The sequence below is a fragment of the Myotis lucifugus genome, unplaced genomic scaffold (assembly GCF_000147115.1).
Source record: "Myotis lucifugus unplaced genomic scaffold, Myoluc2.0 scaffold_5, whole genome shotgun sequence".
NCBI classification, from domain to species: Eukaryota; Metazoa; Chordata; class Mammalia; order Chiroptera; family Vespertilionidae; genus Myotis; species Myotis lucifugus.
The window spans coordinates 17,858,647-17,876,898 of record NW_005871053.1 but is presented as its reverse complement, the minus strand read 5'-3'; the positions used below and the strand labels follow the sequence as shown (position 1 = coordinate 17,876,898).

The 18,252-nt window shown below is 34.3% G+C and overlaps 1 protein-coding gene across 1 annotated transcript in view; it reads left to right on the top strand.

Annotated features, from left to right (window-relative positions):
* Positions 1 to 18,252, top strand: part of SLC4A10 (solute carrier family 4 member 10) — a 168,646-nt gene that overhangs the window by 53,526 nt on the left and 96,868 nt on the right. Inside the window, exon 6 of the mRNA XM_023743605.1 lies at positions 7,904 to 8,120. Within this exon, the coding sequence (XP_023599373.1) occupies positions 7,904 to 8,120 (217 nt within the window). The remainder of the gene's footprint in view (positions 1 to 7,903; positions 8,121 to 18,252) is intronic.

Below are 18,252 nucleotides of genomic sequence, written 5' to 3'. Positions count from 1 at the left end.
ATTGTTAGTTTGAACTCTTTATAAGTAAATTACTTACCTCAGTTTTGTTAATGTTCTTTTTGGGGGGATTAATTTGGAACATAGTCATTTGCTCATTATGTTTGACTTACTGTGTTTGTTTCTATGAGTTAGGCAAAACAGCTCCCTCTCTACCTCACCAAGTCTTGAAGGAGTGGCTGCTGTGTAGCCTGCATATGCCAGGCTCTTTTGGCAAACCAGTTGCAACTAGAGCAGGCACGGCCTGAGGGGTCCCAGGGCATGCCGTGCCAGATCCACATAAGCAAGATGGCTGGAGCTAGGGCTTGTAGGGGCTGGGAGGTCCCGGAATGTGCAGTACCAGGAGCCCTGGGCAGGAGAGCTGTATCAGGCATAGGTTGTGGGGGTTCTGTTATGCTCTTCATTGGGGCTACCAGTGGGACTACTGGAGTTGGAGTGGGCATAGGCTGAGACGTTCCGGACAAGCTGCACAGAAGTCTTCTTGGCAGGACAAAGGCTATGGGGGTTTCAAAGTGACCAGTACTGGGGCTGCCTTGGCAGGACAGCTCAATCTGGTGTTCATTGGGGGTCTGCAGGCACTGTGGCAGCCTTCCCAGGACGGCTAAAGCATCTGGACTGTGCTCCCACTTGTTCTATAAAGGTGAAGGGGAAATGTAAAAAATGGCACTTCCTAGAGAGACTTCTAGTTGTTTTTCACCCATTTGGAAGACATTATATGGTTAGTCAATGGATTTCCTTCACATATAGTCTAGGTGCCCTTTAATTGCTGTTTTCTTGCTGTGCCCCAGGGTAGGCAAGTCTTTAGGAGGCAGTGGTCTTTTTCCCTACTGCAGGACACTGTGTTGGGGGTAGGGTCCTTGTTGTTACCATGTCTCTGTTTCTCCTATTTTTAATGTGGTTGCTTTAGCATTTGTTGTGCAGAAGCTGTTCAATTAGCCCTCAGCTCTTCTATATGTAGCTGTATACTAGGTATGGTGGTGGGAGGAGGTGAGTTCAGGGTCTTTCTATGATTCCATCTTGGATCCACCTTCCCCCAGGTTCCCTAATAAATATTTTAGTAAGGAACCAAATAACTGGACTTTTCATAGTATTTGGCCATTTAGGAAGGTCTTATCAGTTTAGGAAGCTCTTTTTAGTTATTCTACACTATCTTTTGATACTCAAAATAAACTTGGGGCTTACTATTATTATTGTTATCCTTACTTCATAAATAAAGATAATGAAATTCAGAAGGTTAAGGGTCATGCCCAAAGTAAGGAGTTTATTTCTGCTACTTAATGTTAGTGATGGCATTACTTTTGAAAATGGATTAATCCAAATGAATGTTGGATTGGCTACCTATAAGGAAGCTGTCAAATTTCTCAATCTGGCAAAATTAGCCTCAGAAAATACCATTTATAGTTTTACTAGGCTTTATGTTTCTTTTTATTTCCTTTTTGGTTTTATGTTTCTTAAAGCATATAACTTCTTCTGCTTTCTTTAGAAATTTATTCCTACCAGGAAATCGTCTCCCATTAATTTCACTAAAACTCTCCTGTTTATTACCTTAGCTTAGTTTTATTGTCTAAATTTATGCTTCCTTTCTTTAACCCTGCCTTCTTCCTCAAACTCAATTCTGTAGAATATGTGAAGGCTGTTAGCTGTGTTAAATCTAGCTTTCAAAAGCAAATTACAGTTTCTAAGTCTGTCTTTACAAATGGAAGTAGTTCAGTAGAAGTTCAATATCCCAGATAACTTTTTAGTATTCATTTTGCTTTTCTAATTAGTCTGTATTTTTCTGTCTCCAGAGTAGCCCAACTTGAATATCCTATTTTCAATGTATATCCGTTTGTAAAATGTCTTTCATAAACTGTAAATACTTTAGAGCTAACACCACATAGAAAAATATTATTACAAATACTTAATCATTATGACCTTAAATGCCTTTCAATTATTAATGAAACAAGATTCCCTCTCTGAGTAATTTTAATTTGACTTATTTAATTCAAAGATATTTATTTCTACCTTCAATGAAATCTGATTTAAACATTTCTTCCTATGGTTTGTAATTGTTTTCTTATTGTTTACTTACCACTATTTTTACTTTGTGACAAATAAGCTGTATTGTTTAGTAATATATCACAGATGCCACTTGCAGAGATGGGAATTTTTTTTTAACCTATAATTATAAATTTTGTTTTATTTTATTTTATGACTAGAGGCCCAGTGCATGGATTCGTGCACCGGTGGGGTCCCTCGGCCTGGCCTGTGGGGATTAGTGGACCTCATCGGGCTCCAGCCCACAATCGCGTTGATCCCTCACAGCACGAAGTAGTGTGCGAAGTGGCAGGTGGCCAGGGAGGAGCCCGAGCCTGGGCTTGGCATAGCACCCACTCATCCCGGCCCTGCTGCATCTGCTGCCACTTGGGCGGGAGAGGCTCACACTGCCACAGCTGCGTTCACCAGCAGTCAGCCCCGTCTGTCAGCTGAGTGGCACTCCTGCTGTGGGAGTGCACTGACCATCAGGGGACAACTCCTGCATTGAGCATCTGCCCTCTGGTGGTCAGTGCGCATCATAGCTACCAGCTGGTCATCTGGTCATCTGGTCGCTTAGGCTTTTATATATATAGATAATTTGTGACCATAATGATTAACAATAGGCCTGAAATTTTTCTCTTTACCTTTATCTATCACAATTTTCTATATGTTAGGCAGTTACTAACATATTAGTCACTTGTTTCTTTTTTCCAAAACCTAGATGTAATAGCCTATTTTAAAGGCTCTAAACCTGAGTACTTTGCAAATGCCTGGGCTCTGCAGCATTAATGTTTTTTAGGCTTTTTCTAGCAGAAGATTATGACCCAGATATTGTTTTAGAATGATGAAGGATTTTTATATCAGTATTCTGATGTTTTTAATAGACTCTTAGATCATTTTTTAAAGAGGTTTTATAGACTTAGTAGGAGAAAATCCCATTTATATCTGGCAGGTCTGTTAAGAATTTCTGGTATAATTAAAGTAGGATTTTCTTTTGGATAAAGTTAATTTAAAAATGTCTATTTCCCAATGTTTCAGGGAACTCAGAATAAATGTAAACTTCTTCCTTCAAAATATTACTAAACCCTTTCAAATCAAATTCTCAAGATATATTTTCTTACCACAATTTATTCTGATATGAAGATTAATTGTATTATAATTATTCTTAATTAAATTTTACAAATCATAGGCAATTTTATGGTCTATGTTAATCTCTTTAAAATATAACACTGTAAAGACCTTCTGCAAGGTCTATACTTTAGCCTAATTCTGTCAATGAGAGTAAGAAATTATAACTAAACCAAAGTTAGTACCATGAAAGATTATCAGTCATTGCTCTCAACTCATTAAATGAACTTTTATTGTCTAAATTCTTTCAGTGAAGTAAAAATCCATAGTTTGCTCTACTGAATATAATATGCAAATTTAGGAGAATGGGAATGTCATACATTTTTAAACATGCTTACACTATTACAGTCCTTGGCCTGGAAAGTACATATTTTCTTAGTAGTTTATATTTTTAGTAAATACATTTTTTAGTGCTGTCAACCAAACTGTAGGATTTAAACCTATCCTATTTCCCACTCCGCCCTGAGCATCCTTTAAAGTTAAGACAATGGGTTTTTAGGACAAAGCATTTATATGATAATCTTTTTTATTTTTTTAAAATATATTTTATTGATTTTTTACAGAGAGGAAGGGAGAGAGTAGAGAGTTAGAAACATCGATGTGAGAGAAACATCGATCAGCTGCCTCCTGCACATCTCCTACTGGGGATGTGCCCGCAACCCGGTCGTGCCCTTGACCGGAATCGAACCTGGGACCTTTCAGTCCGCAGGCCTACGCTCTATCCACTGAGCCAAACCGGTTTCGGCTATATGATAATCTTTAAAGAGTTCAGAGATTTATATAGAATCTATAAAATCACATAGTCTCTAGGGTTTCATTCTGTTGTCAAATGAATTGATCATAATGAAATAATTGTCTGAATTTGACCTAGAGGGTGTTATTGCTGAGTGAAACAAGATAGCCAGAGAAAGACAAATACCATATGATTTCACTTATATGTGGAATCTAAAGAGCATTACAAATGAACAAACAAAATAGAAATGAACTCATAGATACAGAGAATAGACTGATGGTTGCCAGAGGGAAGCATGGTGGGAGGCTGGTGAAAAAGATTAAGGGATTGAGCAGTACAGATTGGTTACAGAATAATTACAGGGATGTAAATTACAGCATAGGAAATATAGTCAGCAAAATATATATATATAACCCTAAGTGACCGGTCGACCAGTTGACTGTTTGACCAGTGGCTATGATGCACACTGACCACCCAGGGGGCAGACACTCAAGCAGGAGCTGCCCACTGGTGGTCTGTGTGCTCCCACAGCTGACCTATGGGCGCCAGACGCCGGGCTCAGGGCTGGCGAGTGAAGCTGCGGTAGCATGAGCTTCTCCTCCCTCTGCGGCAGTGCTACCAAGTGGTGGCGGCAGGTGCAGTGGGGCCAGGATGAGCGGGCATGGCACCCAGCCTGGACTCAGGCCCCTCCCCAGCCACTTGCTGCTTCTCCCACTACTGCATCCCTGGGGGGATGTTGGACTGCCGGTTTTGGCCTGATCCCTGAAGGCCTGGCTTCACGCACTACTACCGGTTTCAGCCTGGCCTGCTGGGATTGGGCTGAAACCGGCAGTCCGACATCCCCCGAGGGGTCTCGAATTGCAAGAGGGTGCAGGCCAGGCTGAGGAGCCTCACCCGTGCACTGGGCCTCTAGTATTGTGATAACTGTGTATAGTGTGATGTGGGTATTGGAAATTCTGGGGACCACTTAGTAAAGTATATGATTTTCTAATGCCATACATCTGAAAGTAACACAAAATAATATTGAATATAAAAAATTTTAAAATAAAAAAGTTATAGTTTGAGTCAAAAAGTAAAAAATTATCTGATTAAGATGAAAAATAATTTTTCATTTTCTTAGGTCCTTTTCCACAAATGCTACTAGTTTTTTCAGAGCCAGCTTAGTGATAGAAGAGCAAGACCTATTTATCCTTTTTTCTTCTTGCTTCTTTTCTTATCACCCAGATCCTGGCATTGTGCTTTGGCAGGCCAGACTGTATTATTAGGCATGACAGCCTGCTGAGATTGTGGGACTTGACTCTGGGCCCAAAGCCATTATGGTCCATTATCCTTCCCTACTTTTCAAGGTTAATACTAACATATATTATAGTGGTGAAGAGAACAATGTAAGTGATCAGTGGATCATTCTCCCTTTGGTACTTAAATATCATCTCAGTATAACTTATATTCCTAAGCAAGATGATTAACTTTTCCGGTTCATTAAGATGTTATTTGATGCAGTTATAGCTCAGAGGAGTTTGCTGTGTATGTCTGTGTGACTAATGAGCAGATGAGTTTTTTTTATTTGCTTTCTCTTATGTAACTCTTTCAAATAAAGACCTTATCTCTGAAACACTGTGAAGCTAGTGACTTACAGGTTTTTGAGACACTCAAGCCTGGAAAGACTGTGCTTTAGTAGGAATTATAAATCATAACTATGTCCATGGTTTATTATATGACTCATTTTTATTCTGATTAGAATATTGAACTGGGGCTTATAGATGAAACTGCCATATGATAGCATACCTCTGATGTTTTAATAACTTACTTTACAATTCCCAATATGAAGTATATATTGCATATTTTATATGCAATTTTCAATCTTAGTAAGGTTTTAGTATAAAGCCATATATATTGACAATTTATCCTTTCCTTATTTCAAATTATTCCAGGAGTATTATAACTACCGATTTCCAGAGAACTGAGATATAGATAGATGAATTATTCTATACTATCATTCATTTTCAGAATTGGAAGGGACTTTGGAGGTAATTATAGTGAACATTACATTACAGCTGACTTTGAAACATGCATACTATCCCTTTCCATTTTAACAGCAAAGTGATAGAGCAAAGGTTGGCAAAGTATAGTCTCTGTGCAAATATGGCCCACTGCCTGACTTTGTTAGGCTTATGAGCTAAGAATGGTTATTACATTTCACATGATTGAAAAAATCACAAAATGATTAATATTTTGTGACATGAAAATGACATGAAATTCAATTTTCAGTGTCCATGCCGGTGTTACTGAAACACAACCATGCTTATTTGTGCACATGTTGTCTTTGACTATTTTTGTGCTGTAAAGGCAGAGCTGAGTAATTGTGGCAGAGATTGTATGGCCCCCAAATCCTCAAATACATAATATTTGGCCCATTATAGAAAAAGTTTGTCTGCCTCTGGTTTAGAGAACTGACTCTAGAGTATAGGGCAGTTCTTGATTCATTTACGGCTTCATGGTGGTGATGGGGAGCATTGCTTTTCCCAATGATCGGCTCAGCATAGGCAAAGCTGTGTCACTTGACAGAGGAGAATCTTTCCTGGGGAGGGGGAAAAATAATGATTTTTTAGAGAGAGAAAATCACAAAAAGGCAAAGAATCTATGGATACGAACAAAGTATTTCCTTGTTCTTCCTGGCAGCCGCCTTATGACAATAAGGAAAATCAGCCTGGGGCTACAGCTCACACTTAAAGGGAATGCTGACAGAATCACAGAGGCTGGAATTCAGTCCAGCCTAACTTGGATCTTCCTGTTTTGTAAGCCAATGAAAGTCACTGTTTTAGTTTGATTTGGGTTTTCTGTTATTGATAAACCCATTTTGCCTGAACTTGATACATTACTATAAAATACAGATGGATGTATTAAAACTGCAAGATTCAAACCAGGGACCCATAACCTACTTAATGGAAATTGCGAAGAAAATCTTGTACTGGGAGTTATTTACTGAGGGTGTCAGTATTCCATCAGTGCTTTAGGTGTCTTATGTCCTTAGTCATGGCAGCAACATATGTGATAGGTATTATCTTCATCTTACAAATAAGGACCCTGAGATTATTCAACTTTACAAAGCTACACAGGTAGAATGTGGCACAGTGACCCAAGTCTGTTTCCATAGTCCATTTCTTGTTCACACTGGAGGAAAACATTGTTTATAAGGGAGAATTCTGCTAATTTTCAAACCTTCAGTGTATTCAGTGGGCAGTGGAAGGTAATTCATTGTGCTCTGCTTGCTCCATATAAGGAATATCTAAAAAAAATCAAATAAAGTTAATATTTGATCATCTAAAAGCAGATTAATTACACTGAGGTTTATTGAAGTGAACTTTCTATTACCAACAAATTTAAAATGCCTTTACTTATTTACTTATTTTATAGACATTTAGGACACTGCATATGGTAACTATTATTCTGAATTATAGCCTTCTGAAATCTCACTTTTTATACTTTGTATTTTGGTTATAGAAGACCTTTTTTACATAAACACGTTTTCCAGGAAGGTTTGAAAAGTATGAAGCACCCTTTTCTCAATACACCAATGTCTATTTGAAATATAATACTCTATATGATCATTACATATTTAAAGTTGAATGTTTATAATACAAATTTTCCCAAGTCTTTCTTGTGCAACATTTCTACAAAGAGAAACTTCCAGGAGTTTTTTAAAAGAATTTATTCCTATTTTAAGATGACTAATATCTAGAGCAGCGGTTCTCAATCTGTGGGTCGCGACCCCTTTGGCGGTCGAACAACCCTTTCACAGGGGTCGCCTAAGACGATCCTGCATATCAGATATTTACATTATGATTCATAACAGTAGCAACATTACAGTTATGAAGTAGCAACGAAAATAATTTTATGATTGGGTCACAACATGAGGAATTGTATTTAAAGGGCCAGAAGGTTGAGAACCACTGATCTAGAGTCTGGGTATTTGGACTCAGTGGTTCACTACAGCAGAGCTATGCTAATTTTCCTGCATTCCCTTTTCAGATATGGTCCTTGACCAACAAGTGAGCTCAGGTCAGCTCAACGAGGATGTACGCCACAGGGTACATGAAGCACTGATGAAACAGCATCACCACCAGAATCAGAAAAAACTCACCAATAGACTTCCCATTGTCCGTTCCTTTGCTGATATTGGCAAGAAACAATCAGAACCAAATTCCATGGATAAAAATGGTAAATCTTTCTTTATTGTTCTCTTTATGTTTATCATAGGTGTTTGAACTATCAAAGTGCTTCTAAATCCTTTAAAATATTTTTTATTTAAAAATGATCTATCGAAATTCAGATTGTTGTTATAAAATTGTTTCTTTTGATATACATATGTAGTATTGTTATCAAGCATTGGATTGTAGAAATTTTAACAAGACTTTAGGTTCCCTGAAGGGCTCATGGAATAATGCAAGGGAAACTTTTAGCTAATAAGAAGTTGTAGACTCAAATACAACAAACATAAAGTGAGTGTCAATTGTATTCCAAACAAGGTCCTAGACTTTATCTCATAGCTTGAGAATAGAATACAATACTTCAACTTATGTTCTTTCAGTTAAAATGAATGTGATCTTTATTTAGTGTTTGTGGAAAACAAGATACTGGTTGAAAAGACCAGCTAGGGCAGTGGTTGGCAAACTGCGGCTCGCGAGCCACATGCGGCTCTTTGGCCCCTTGAGTGTGGCTCTTCCACAAAATACCACGTGTGGGCTCACACATACAGTGCGATTGAAAGTTCGTGGCCCATGCGCAGAAGTCGATATTTTGTGGAAGAGCCACACTCGAGGGGCCAAAGAGCTGCATGTGGCTCGCGAGCTGCAGTTTGTCGACCACTGAGCTAGGGCATTGCTTGTGGCTCCACATATATTAAGCCTGATTTCCAGTTCATGGGCCCATGTTGCATCCATAGAGCTACCAGGCTTACCGTCTTCACACACAAACACAGGAGACCCCAACCACGGTTTTCTACCAGTTGTGACTTACTCCCTATGGTTTGTGCTTCAGACTGTTTTATCCTTTCTGTGTATTTTGTTCCTCCTTTGCATCCATTTGGTCCTTCATCATTGACATTACGGAAGTTACTTAAGAATCTTGTTATTATCTCTCCTTTCCATTAGTCTTATGAAGGAAAATGAAGTTATCATGAGGATAATATGAATTTGTTAAACTTCCATCAGCTATAAGAGTTCCCAGTTTTAAAAGATAAATATTAATGAAAAATAATTGCAAGTGCTTTCCTAGAAAGACTCTGATTTCCACAAATGGACTAAAGTTTGTGTATTGTCAGCATGTATTATTTTATGTAATTTCACTTCTATTTTCAGGCTTCAGAGATGCCTTAAATACAAATGCATGATAGTGAATTTTCCTCAGACTTTCTTTATATGGGAATTTTACCAGGTTTCATACTATTGAATCAAATATACTACACAAAGAAGTAGAACAAATGATAAATCAATAAATATGGTACTATTGTCTTAGAACACAGAATCAGTTCCATTTGACTTTCTAAAGACCCTGCAATGACTGAATATAAGTCATTGTTATGTAGAAGAATCTGTAGTTGTGCATATATTGAGCTCAATAAAAGTGTTATGAGCACTTTATGGTTTATATGCTATTGGTATAGACTCTATACCAGGGGTGGGCAACCTCTGGCACGTGTGCCAAACATGGCACGCCAGTAACTTTTGCTGGCACATGAAACCCTCTCTTATAATCTTCCATTTACAATTTTTTTCTTATTATTGACTCTTTTATTTTTCAGATAAATTCAGTGTAGGTGCATCTTAGATAAATAAATAATTTTACATAACAAGTTATCTTAAAGACCATAGACATGGATTGACGAGAGAGGGGAAGAGCAATTTCTATGCCTCTGCCTTAACTCTCCCTGCCTTCCTAGATCCGACAAGTGTTTTGGTTTCATCCACATATGCTTGTGAATCTTTGTTCTCAATGTTGGATTTTGTTAAGTCTCGTAATAGGAGTAGCCTGACGGATGAAAGTAGTAGCTTGCGCATATCTCTGAAGGTCACAAAATATAAACCTGATGTAAAATCTCTGTCATCAGTGATGCAGCAGCAAAAGTCCCACTGATAATGTCAAACAGAGTCATAAAGTTTTCTGTTGGACTATCAGTGTACATGTATACATTAAAAAATAAATGTATTTTTCATCATCATATACTGTGTTTTTGTCGCTCTAATGAATTTTATTATTTCCTCAAGGTTCTTCACATACGTACACCTTAAGAGATATCAAGTAGACGTAACATGTTCTCAAAAAATTAGGGTTGGCACGCAGAAGAATTTTGAGTCAGAGATTTTGCTGGTTTTGGCACGCACTCACAAAAAGGTTGCCCACCCCTGCTCTATACCAATACGTATTTATAAATTTCACTAAACACCTTTAGAATTTATAACTGCTTCGAGTCACCTCATATGTTTAAAATATATCCATATTCTAAATCATAATTTGCTTAAAATATGTTATACATAAAAATGACACAATGAAGCTTTTTTATTTCAAGACAATATAAATGTAGCACTTTTACTTATTTTTGCAATATTAGTATTTATTTGGCATGATGTTATTAAGAAAACAGACTTAGATATTTTACTAATATTGGCTATGGGCTTATGTTCACACAATTCCAAAGACCGTATTAAAATATTCCCATGAATTAATTTGTGGGACTGCAAGCACATTAAAAAAATGTCTGCCTTCACTTCATTGCTTTAACTGGAAAGCAGAGTATAAAATATATGTCTATAAGAAGAAAATGCATTTATTCAAAGATGCAAGGATCTTGGGCTATTAACTAGCCATAATTTATATCTCAAATTTCACTGGGGATAACGTTTGCTATAAAATAATTTTATTGCATTAAGTTCTTGGAGGAAAGAGGTTGCTGAATTTATTGGATGAACCATTTATTGTAATATCATGTAAACCTGGACACACTGTTCGTTACTTCTTTAAACATTTATTAAACATAGAAAGAGATGATAGAATTAGAGCCTTGAATCACAAATCCACATATAGATACATATAGATACAAAGTTTTGTGAGAGCCTGTTTTTTGTCTTGTTCAGACAACTGCTTAGTTTTTCTGAAAACTAGAATGTGAGTAGTTCTGAAGTGATTCTGTCACCATATGTACAATCAGCCTTTATCTGAACATATACAGACCCCTTGGAGGCATACGTTATGATAATAAAAACTTGGAAACATTTCTAGTAAGATTCATACATCCAATTAAGTATTGTAGACTGTGCTGTCAGAAGTGGTGTTCTAAGCCTAGGCCTATAACACCTCCTCATGACTCTGTTTTGCTTCCTCACACACTTTGCATAATTATGTGTATTGAGAATTCTGAAAATATGTATAGACGTCACCAATTTAGAAATAAATTTATCCAGAAGTGAAAAAAGTGTGAAAGACCTTTATTACTAAGGTTCTCAATCTGCTTATGAACTCTAAAAACTGACAAACTTTAGATAAACAAACATCGAAATTCATAGCCATAAACACAGATTTGGGATTCTGTTTCAAAATATGCAATAGAGATTTATTTTTTTTGTGTGTGTGCAGTAGTATAGAGAGATGCAAAAAGATTTCAAAATATACAAAAGGGAATAATAATATTTTTATTATTTAAAAATATATCTCCAGTAGAGCATTTCCTATAAAAAGATGAACTTTTCATTTAAAATTATAGACTAAGGATTTTCTAGAAACTTAAAAACAGAAACATTTTTCTTCCTAAGTACAGGCTAGAAATAAGCCCTCTCTTCTTTAATATGCTTTTGTTTTGGAGGCAAAACAATTGAAACTTCCCCCAAATTGAACTCATGCTTATATAAAGAAGTTTGAAGGAATGATATAGAATAAGGGTCCTACTTTCTTAATTGACTTGATCCTTTAGCATGCTACCTTGGTAGTAATCCCAAGGGTTAAACATTCAGAGAAGTTTATCTGAATTTCAAATATGGATCTTTCCTACTATAGATTTTATGTATTTTTAAGATAGTGATTTCCTTGGTCCTCTCCTCCCAAGCCCAAAATATTTTGTTCATAATATTTTTAGTGATTTGTGGTAATGTATTCAATCTCACCTCCACTAGTTTTGCTTTTTTGTATAATCATTTTCTTGGTGTTCTGCACATTCTCTTAAGGGCTAACATGCAGGATGCTATGGATTCACTATGCATTTTTAATGCCACCATGCTGTGTTTAACTTTCACTTTTCATTAAGCATCAAAACTGTGAGCATTAAATGTCTGATTCTGATGTTTCAATAAAAAATGACAGTTACATTTGGCAAAACAACAGCAAAAAATAATTAAAAAATAATATCTTCTTTAACATTACAACCCTGAAAAAGATATGGGAAGAAAATACTGAAAATGAATATGTGATTATTCTTTGAAACTAGAAGGACTTTCTAAAAATAAAAATAAGACTTTTGTGTTAAATAATCTAGAAAAAATCAGTATTTGTGTTTATGATTTAGGTTATGTTTTGAATTATATTTTGAGACATTTGAATTATAAATCTATTATAAAATAATATTACCTTAGAGATAAAGTTTATATTAAAAATTAATTTAGGACTCTTAGGTATAGGGTTTTTCATTCCACTGTGTCTTTTACTAATAATTCTAACTCTAATTTTTTTCCGTTAGATATTTTTTCTCCTTCCTATTCTGAATACTTTCCAGTTGTACCTTAAAAACATTTTTTTAAATTGATTTCAGAGAGAGGAAGGGAGAGGGAAAGAGGGAAAGAAACATCAATAATGAGAGTCATTGATCAGCTGCCTCCTGCACGCTCCCTACAAAGGATTGAGCCCGCAACCTGGGCATGTGCCCTGACCAGGAATAGAACCGTGACCTGCTGGTTCATGGTTCAAGGCTCAACCACTGAGCAACACTGGCTGGGCTCCAGTTGTACCTTTTATTTAAGATCTCAATGGAATTACAGAACAGAAGGTCTCTGACTTACTCTCAAAACCATAGTTTTACTGGAGAACATTTAGATTTGGAAGGATGGGATATGTGCTGACTCTTCCAGTCTACATAGATTCCAGCCCTTACAATAATGTATGCATATGTATTGTGAATGATTTTTATATATGGCCTTTGGGAATCAGTTTTATTGCTTTGTAAGCACTACTTTTAAAAATGTTGTACTTTTTATTTTCAGAGGTACAATGTTTTTATGTGTATTTAGATATTTATATGCTTTCTTATTTTTAAAATACTGTGGTCGCATAAGTAAGATACCAAAAGTTAAAAATTATCCTTCACAATGTTCTACCTTTGAAGAAATAAAGCTAGAATAATAATTCTTAGAATTACTTGAAAAAAAACATAGTAAAAGATTCATTTTGATGACAGAATTAGACATTTTATAATAAAGATATTTTTCATTGTTCCAAAATGTCAAGATAATATTGTAGACACAATTGGTAGCTGTTCAGAAGCTGTATTTATTGCTACTGAGTTTTGGAATATCAGGACTAGTTTTTAACTGCAAAACTATTTCTAGTATGATGCTTTTGAATTTGTTATTTCTTATATTACATTAATTATTTTCAGGCATAATAATTTTTTCCAGGTTTAATTAAGTGCATACTTCTTATGTTTTTGAAGTGCAGCTCACTTAACATTTTCTAAATATTTAGCCTTTCTTTCATGTTTCCTATTTCCATAAATTAATGTATTGTTACACATGTTTGTAACTTTGTCATTCATCTTTATATTTCTTTATTTTGCTCTGTCTTGTGTCTGTCTCTAACAGGCTCATCTCATCTCTGTACCTCCCTCATCTCCTACCCTTTGGGTACTCTAAATGCGTTGAAGGTTTCCTGAGGTAGTGTAAACCAGCTTGGTCTCTAGGTTAAAGTAATGTACCTCCATGTCTTCATCACAGTTTCCTTCTATTACACATGATTTTCAGTACATTGAGCAGTAGAAAATAATTATATTTTTAAGTGAGATATTCTTCTATTGATTTGAATTGGCCAAATAGAAATTGGTGCTGTTTTACAATACTTATGTATATAATTTATTTGAAGAAAAAGAAAACTATAGGTAAGGACGAAATACTTAAAGGTTTTTTTATAACATATTTTACTGTTGTGTTTCAATAACATGTTTTAATGATACTAATGTTACTTACAGTAAAATTAATACTTTTGACATAATCTCATGTTACTCCCCTACAAATTTATAATAAGAGAAATGTCTATGCCAGTTGCACAATGGACTTAGTGAAAAATTTATGGAGTAGCAAGTAGAAAGGCAGAGCCTCCATATTCTAGTTAGTAATCACCTGAATTATTCTCAATTTTCTCCTGTGCTTGTCCCACATCTTTAATGATTTTCCTTGGAAAACTTGATGTCTATAATAACTTTATCCAACTCATATGATCCCTACATAGAGGTCCAGAGGACAAAATGAATTCATGATTCAAAAGAAAATCCATTCAAGCAGTTACTAATATGAATACTAGATAATATGCATTTTAATTGATAAAATGTATTACATATATCAAAACATATAACATTAAAATGTGAACTGTTTGAGTTTAAAGTTTTGGAAAAATAAACACATATGGTAAATATATAGGATGGTGTTAGGTTTCTCAAATGTATACACTTAAATAGCCATGTACTTTTCCCTGTTAATAATAATGGTATTCATTTTTCATCAGTTTTTGAATAATTTACCCTGAATATAATGAAGTTACTGAGTTAATAAGTGTCTTTTTAAATTGCTTTGGATAGTCCACTTCATGTCTCATAACAGATGTGATTAAACATTGCAATGACATTTACTTATAGGTCTAGGATATATTAATATGAACAGTGATCAGGGGATGAAGTGATGGTTATGTAAAGAAGCAGGCAAAAAACATGTATGTTCACAAGTATTGTGGCATAGTGATTAGACCAATTATAAAAATTAGCATTCATAAAGCATATATATATATATATATATATATATATATATATATATATAATGCTAAATCCCAACTTTATACTATTCTGTCTTAGAGGGGAAAATAGCCCAGCACATTCTTTGTTATTCTTTTAGGAAACATATTCACTTCTGTTGGAAGGAAAATCCTGTACCTGAAAATTGTCATTATATGAACTACTATTGTTTTAGACATTAGCGAGAAAATAAGGGATGCTCTTTTAAAACCTAAAGTTACTGATTCTTCTTATATAATATTTGAGTTAATGAAAGTCATTTTGAAATTCAAGCCCATTGCCTCTTGAAAGGCAGTGATAATTGAAGTAAACTAAAGAAATTAGTGCTTAGACAAATAAAGATTATAGTTGATAACAAAATTATAGAAATTAATTTATGAGATTTCCAGTAGTTCAATAGACTATAATTTATGTGTGCATTTTAGTTTGATAGAGAGCAAATAAAATTTTAAGCATTATTTAAAGGCTAGTATTTTTTCAAAATAACACAAACCAAACTTGTTTAATTTTAAAATAATATTACCCATATATTTTTCTCTATCCTGCTAAGTTTTCAGATACTGCTTAAAGATATATAAATTCAATGTATATTGTCTCATGTTAACAAATTAATGTGTATATTAATAAATAAGCTTTGTAGTACTCTTTAAACTTTGCAACATATTTGGTATATGACATTTGTTATTAAACATATGTAACTACTAATATTTACTACTGTTAACCATTACTGCTGAAATATAAGAGATACCAAATTTGTAGTTTATATTCCTAGGCTGGTAGTTTTTAAGCTTTTATTATTATTTTTTTAAAATGTATTTGTATTTATTTCAGAGAGGAAAAGAGAGAGGGAGATAAAAATATAAATGATGAGAGAGAATCATTGATTGGCTGCCTCCTGAATGCACTGGGGAGTGAGCCCACAACCTGGGTATGTGCCCTGACCAGGAATCAAACTGTGACCTCCTGGTTCATAGGTTGACAGTCAATCACTGAGACATGCTGGCCAGGCAGTTTTTAAGCTCTTTTTCCTGTATTAGCATATATTCTATGTACATATCTAGAATCCAGAACTAGCAAGGAAATTGCTAACATCTAGTATGTCTCCTGCTAATTAAATACTCTCCACTAGGTCATTATCCATATCCTTAAAATATTTATAAGAAATCGTTTTCAAATACCATACTGATTATCAGCTTTATGAGGTAATATTTTGTGGAATTTTCATCATCTTATAACAAAAATATGATAGAACAATAAATCTCAAAATATATTAATATTTACAAGATAAAATACAAATGCCATGTGAGCTGAAAGTAATTTGTGAAATGTTCTACTTTTAAAGTATATAATGAAAACATAGGCTATTCAATTTTAAATTATAGCATATTTTCTATACAATTAAATTTCTTCAAAGCTGATTACTTTACATTTGATTAACTTTCTTTTTGTGTGTTTCTTGCTGATTGAATTAAATGATTGTTCTTCCATGTATTTTATACCACATTAAATAAATTATTATAAGAAAGAAGATATATGTTTATTTAATTTTTTAAGCCTTGAATTTCACCACTCAATTTTATAGAACATTCAGTAAATTTAGGTTTAAATATATCTAATGTTCTAACTCATGAAAATATGGAGAAATGATGTGAAACTGGTGATTGAAGACATCTGTTAGCACAAATGCATTATGTAAAAGGTTTTTTAAATTGCAGTTATTATTTTGAGAATGATAAATTAAATGGCTGCTAATGAACAGTTCACAGTCATAGCTGCACATTGCAGTTAGAAATGGGAGAATGAAAATAATTGATGCTGCTTAAGTCTATTTTTCTCCAAAATTATATATGTGTCTTGGAATATGCTAAAATCAGAATTTGTGTACATGGTTTGAGGCACATTTACTTTAAAAATCATATTAAAATCTTCACCAAATGTATTATTTTACTTTGTTTAGTGAAAGCAAAAAACTATTTCAGTTCTAGAAGAATATTAAGCCCATTACTTTCTGGAAATATAACAATTTTAAAACATAAAAAAATTGTATCTATTGGTAAATGGCCCATTTGAGAGGCTTAATAGTGCACAGGGCAAAATTCGAGTAATATTTGAAAGTAAGTTATAAGTGTCTTAAATCACACCTGGTAATTTTTGGGTAGTGAAGAAGAAGTGGGATTTCAGGAGAGAATTTATAGGAAAGGTTTTATTTGTATATGTACTAGTAGTTTAGAGGCATTTAGATGAGTATGAACTGCAGTGACTGGAGATGAAACTGCAGGTGAATTTGAATAAAGTTGGGATTTAGGTAGGTAGAGAGAAGTAGGCAGACACAAGAGAGTGTATTCCCAACATATAAGACTAATGAGAATAGGAGCAGTAGTTTGAAGTAAGTTATTATAAATATGGTCAAGGCTTTAAAGCTTGGCTGTCATCACTCATTTCACAACACAAGTAACAAATAAGTATGGAGAGACGTTAGGAAGAAGATACATGTGAAATCATGCAGACCTCTTTAATTTTTACCATTGAATTGCTAAACATGGAGAGCTTACAGATAAGTTTAAATTAAAAAATGTTTCATAATTAGTGGATAATGGAATTTAATTACAATTTGCTAGCCATTGTCATGTTCCCAGATCTGTTGTCCACTTAACTAATGTCATAATCTTCACTATAATTTGGGAAGGATGACAAAATAATTAAGTTCCTGGTTAGTGTTAATGGAAACTTGATATAATTCAAATCTATTGATCATTTCTCTGCAGACCAATATCAGTATGCTTATGCAATCGAATAGTGACAAGCATACAATTATAATCACAGTGTTTGTACTGTATGAACACTCTCATATAGAAATCTCTGAAAGTTGTCAAAGAATTTTTTTTCTTATTAGTTTGTTCTTTCAGATGCAATAGAAGCTATGTATGCTGTGTGCTTTTCAGAGAAATATTCACCCTTTTTAAAAACTATACATTTTAAATTCTTTAGTCTGGGCTTAAATCATAATAGATGTCTACCTTATTGTTTTAAAAAAAAAAAAAAATATATATATATATATATATATATATATATATATATATATCGTCAGTTTTGGATAAAATGTAAAAATCAATGATGTTTCTTCATAAGGAATAACTATTTAGTTACCGAGTTTTAACCTGGGAATTTGGTTTGCATTTTCTTGACTAAATTCTCCCATTTCTTTCTGTAACTGATAAATAAGACTATTGATAGAGTTCTATTTATATTGAACCTTCATGCTTACTTCATAAACTCATTAAGAAACTATATTAGTCTAGTTTAATTCATATTTCACTCAGTACGTCTGGAAGCATGTAAG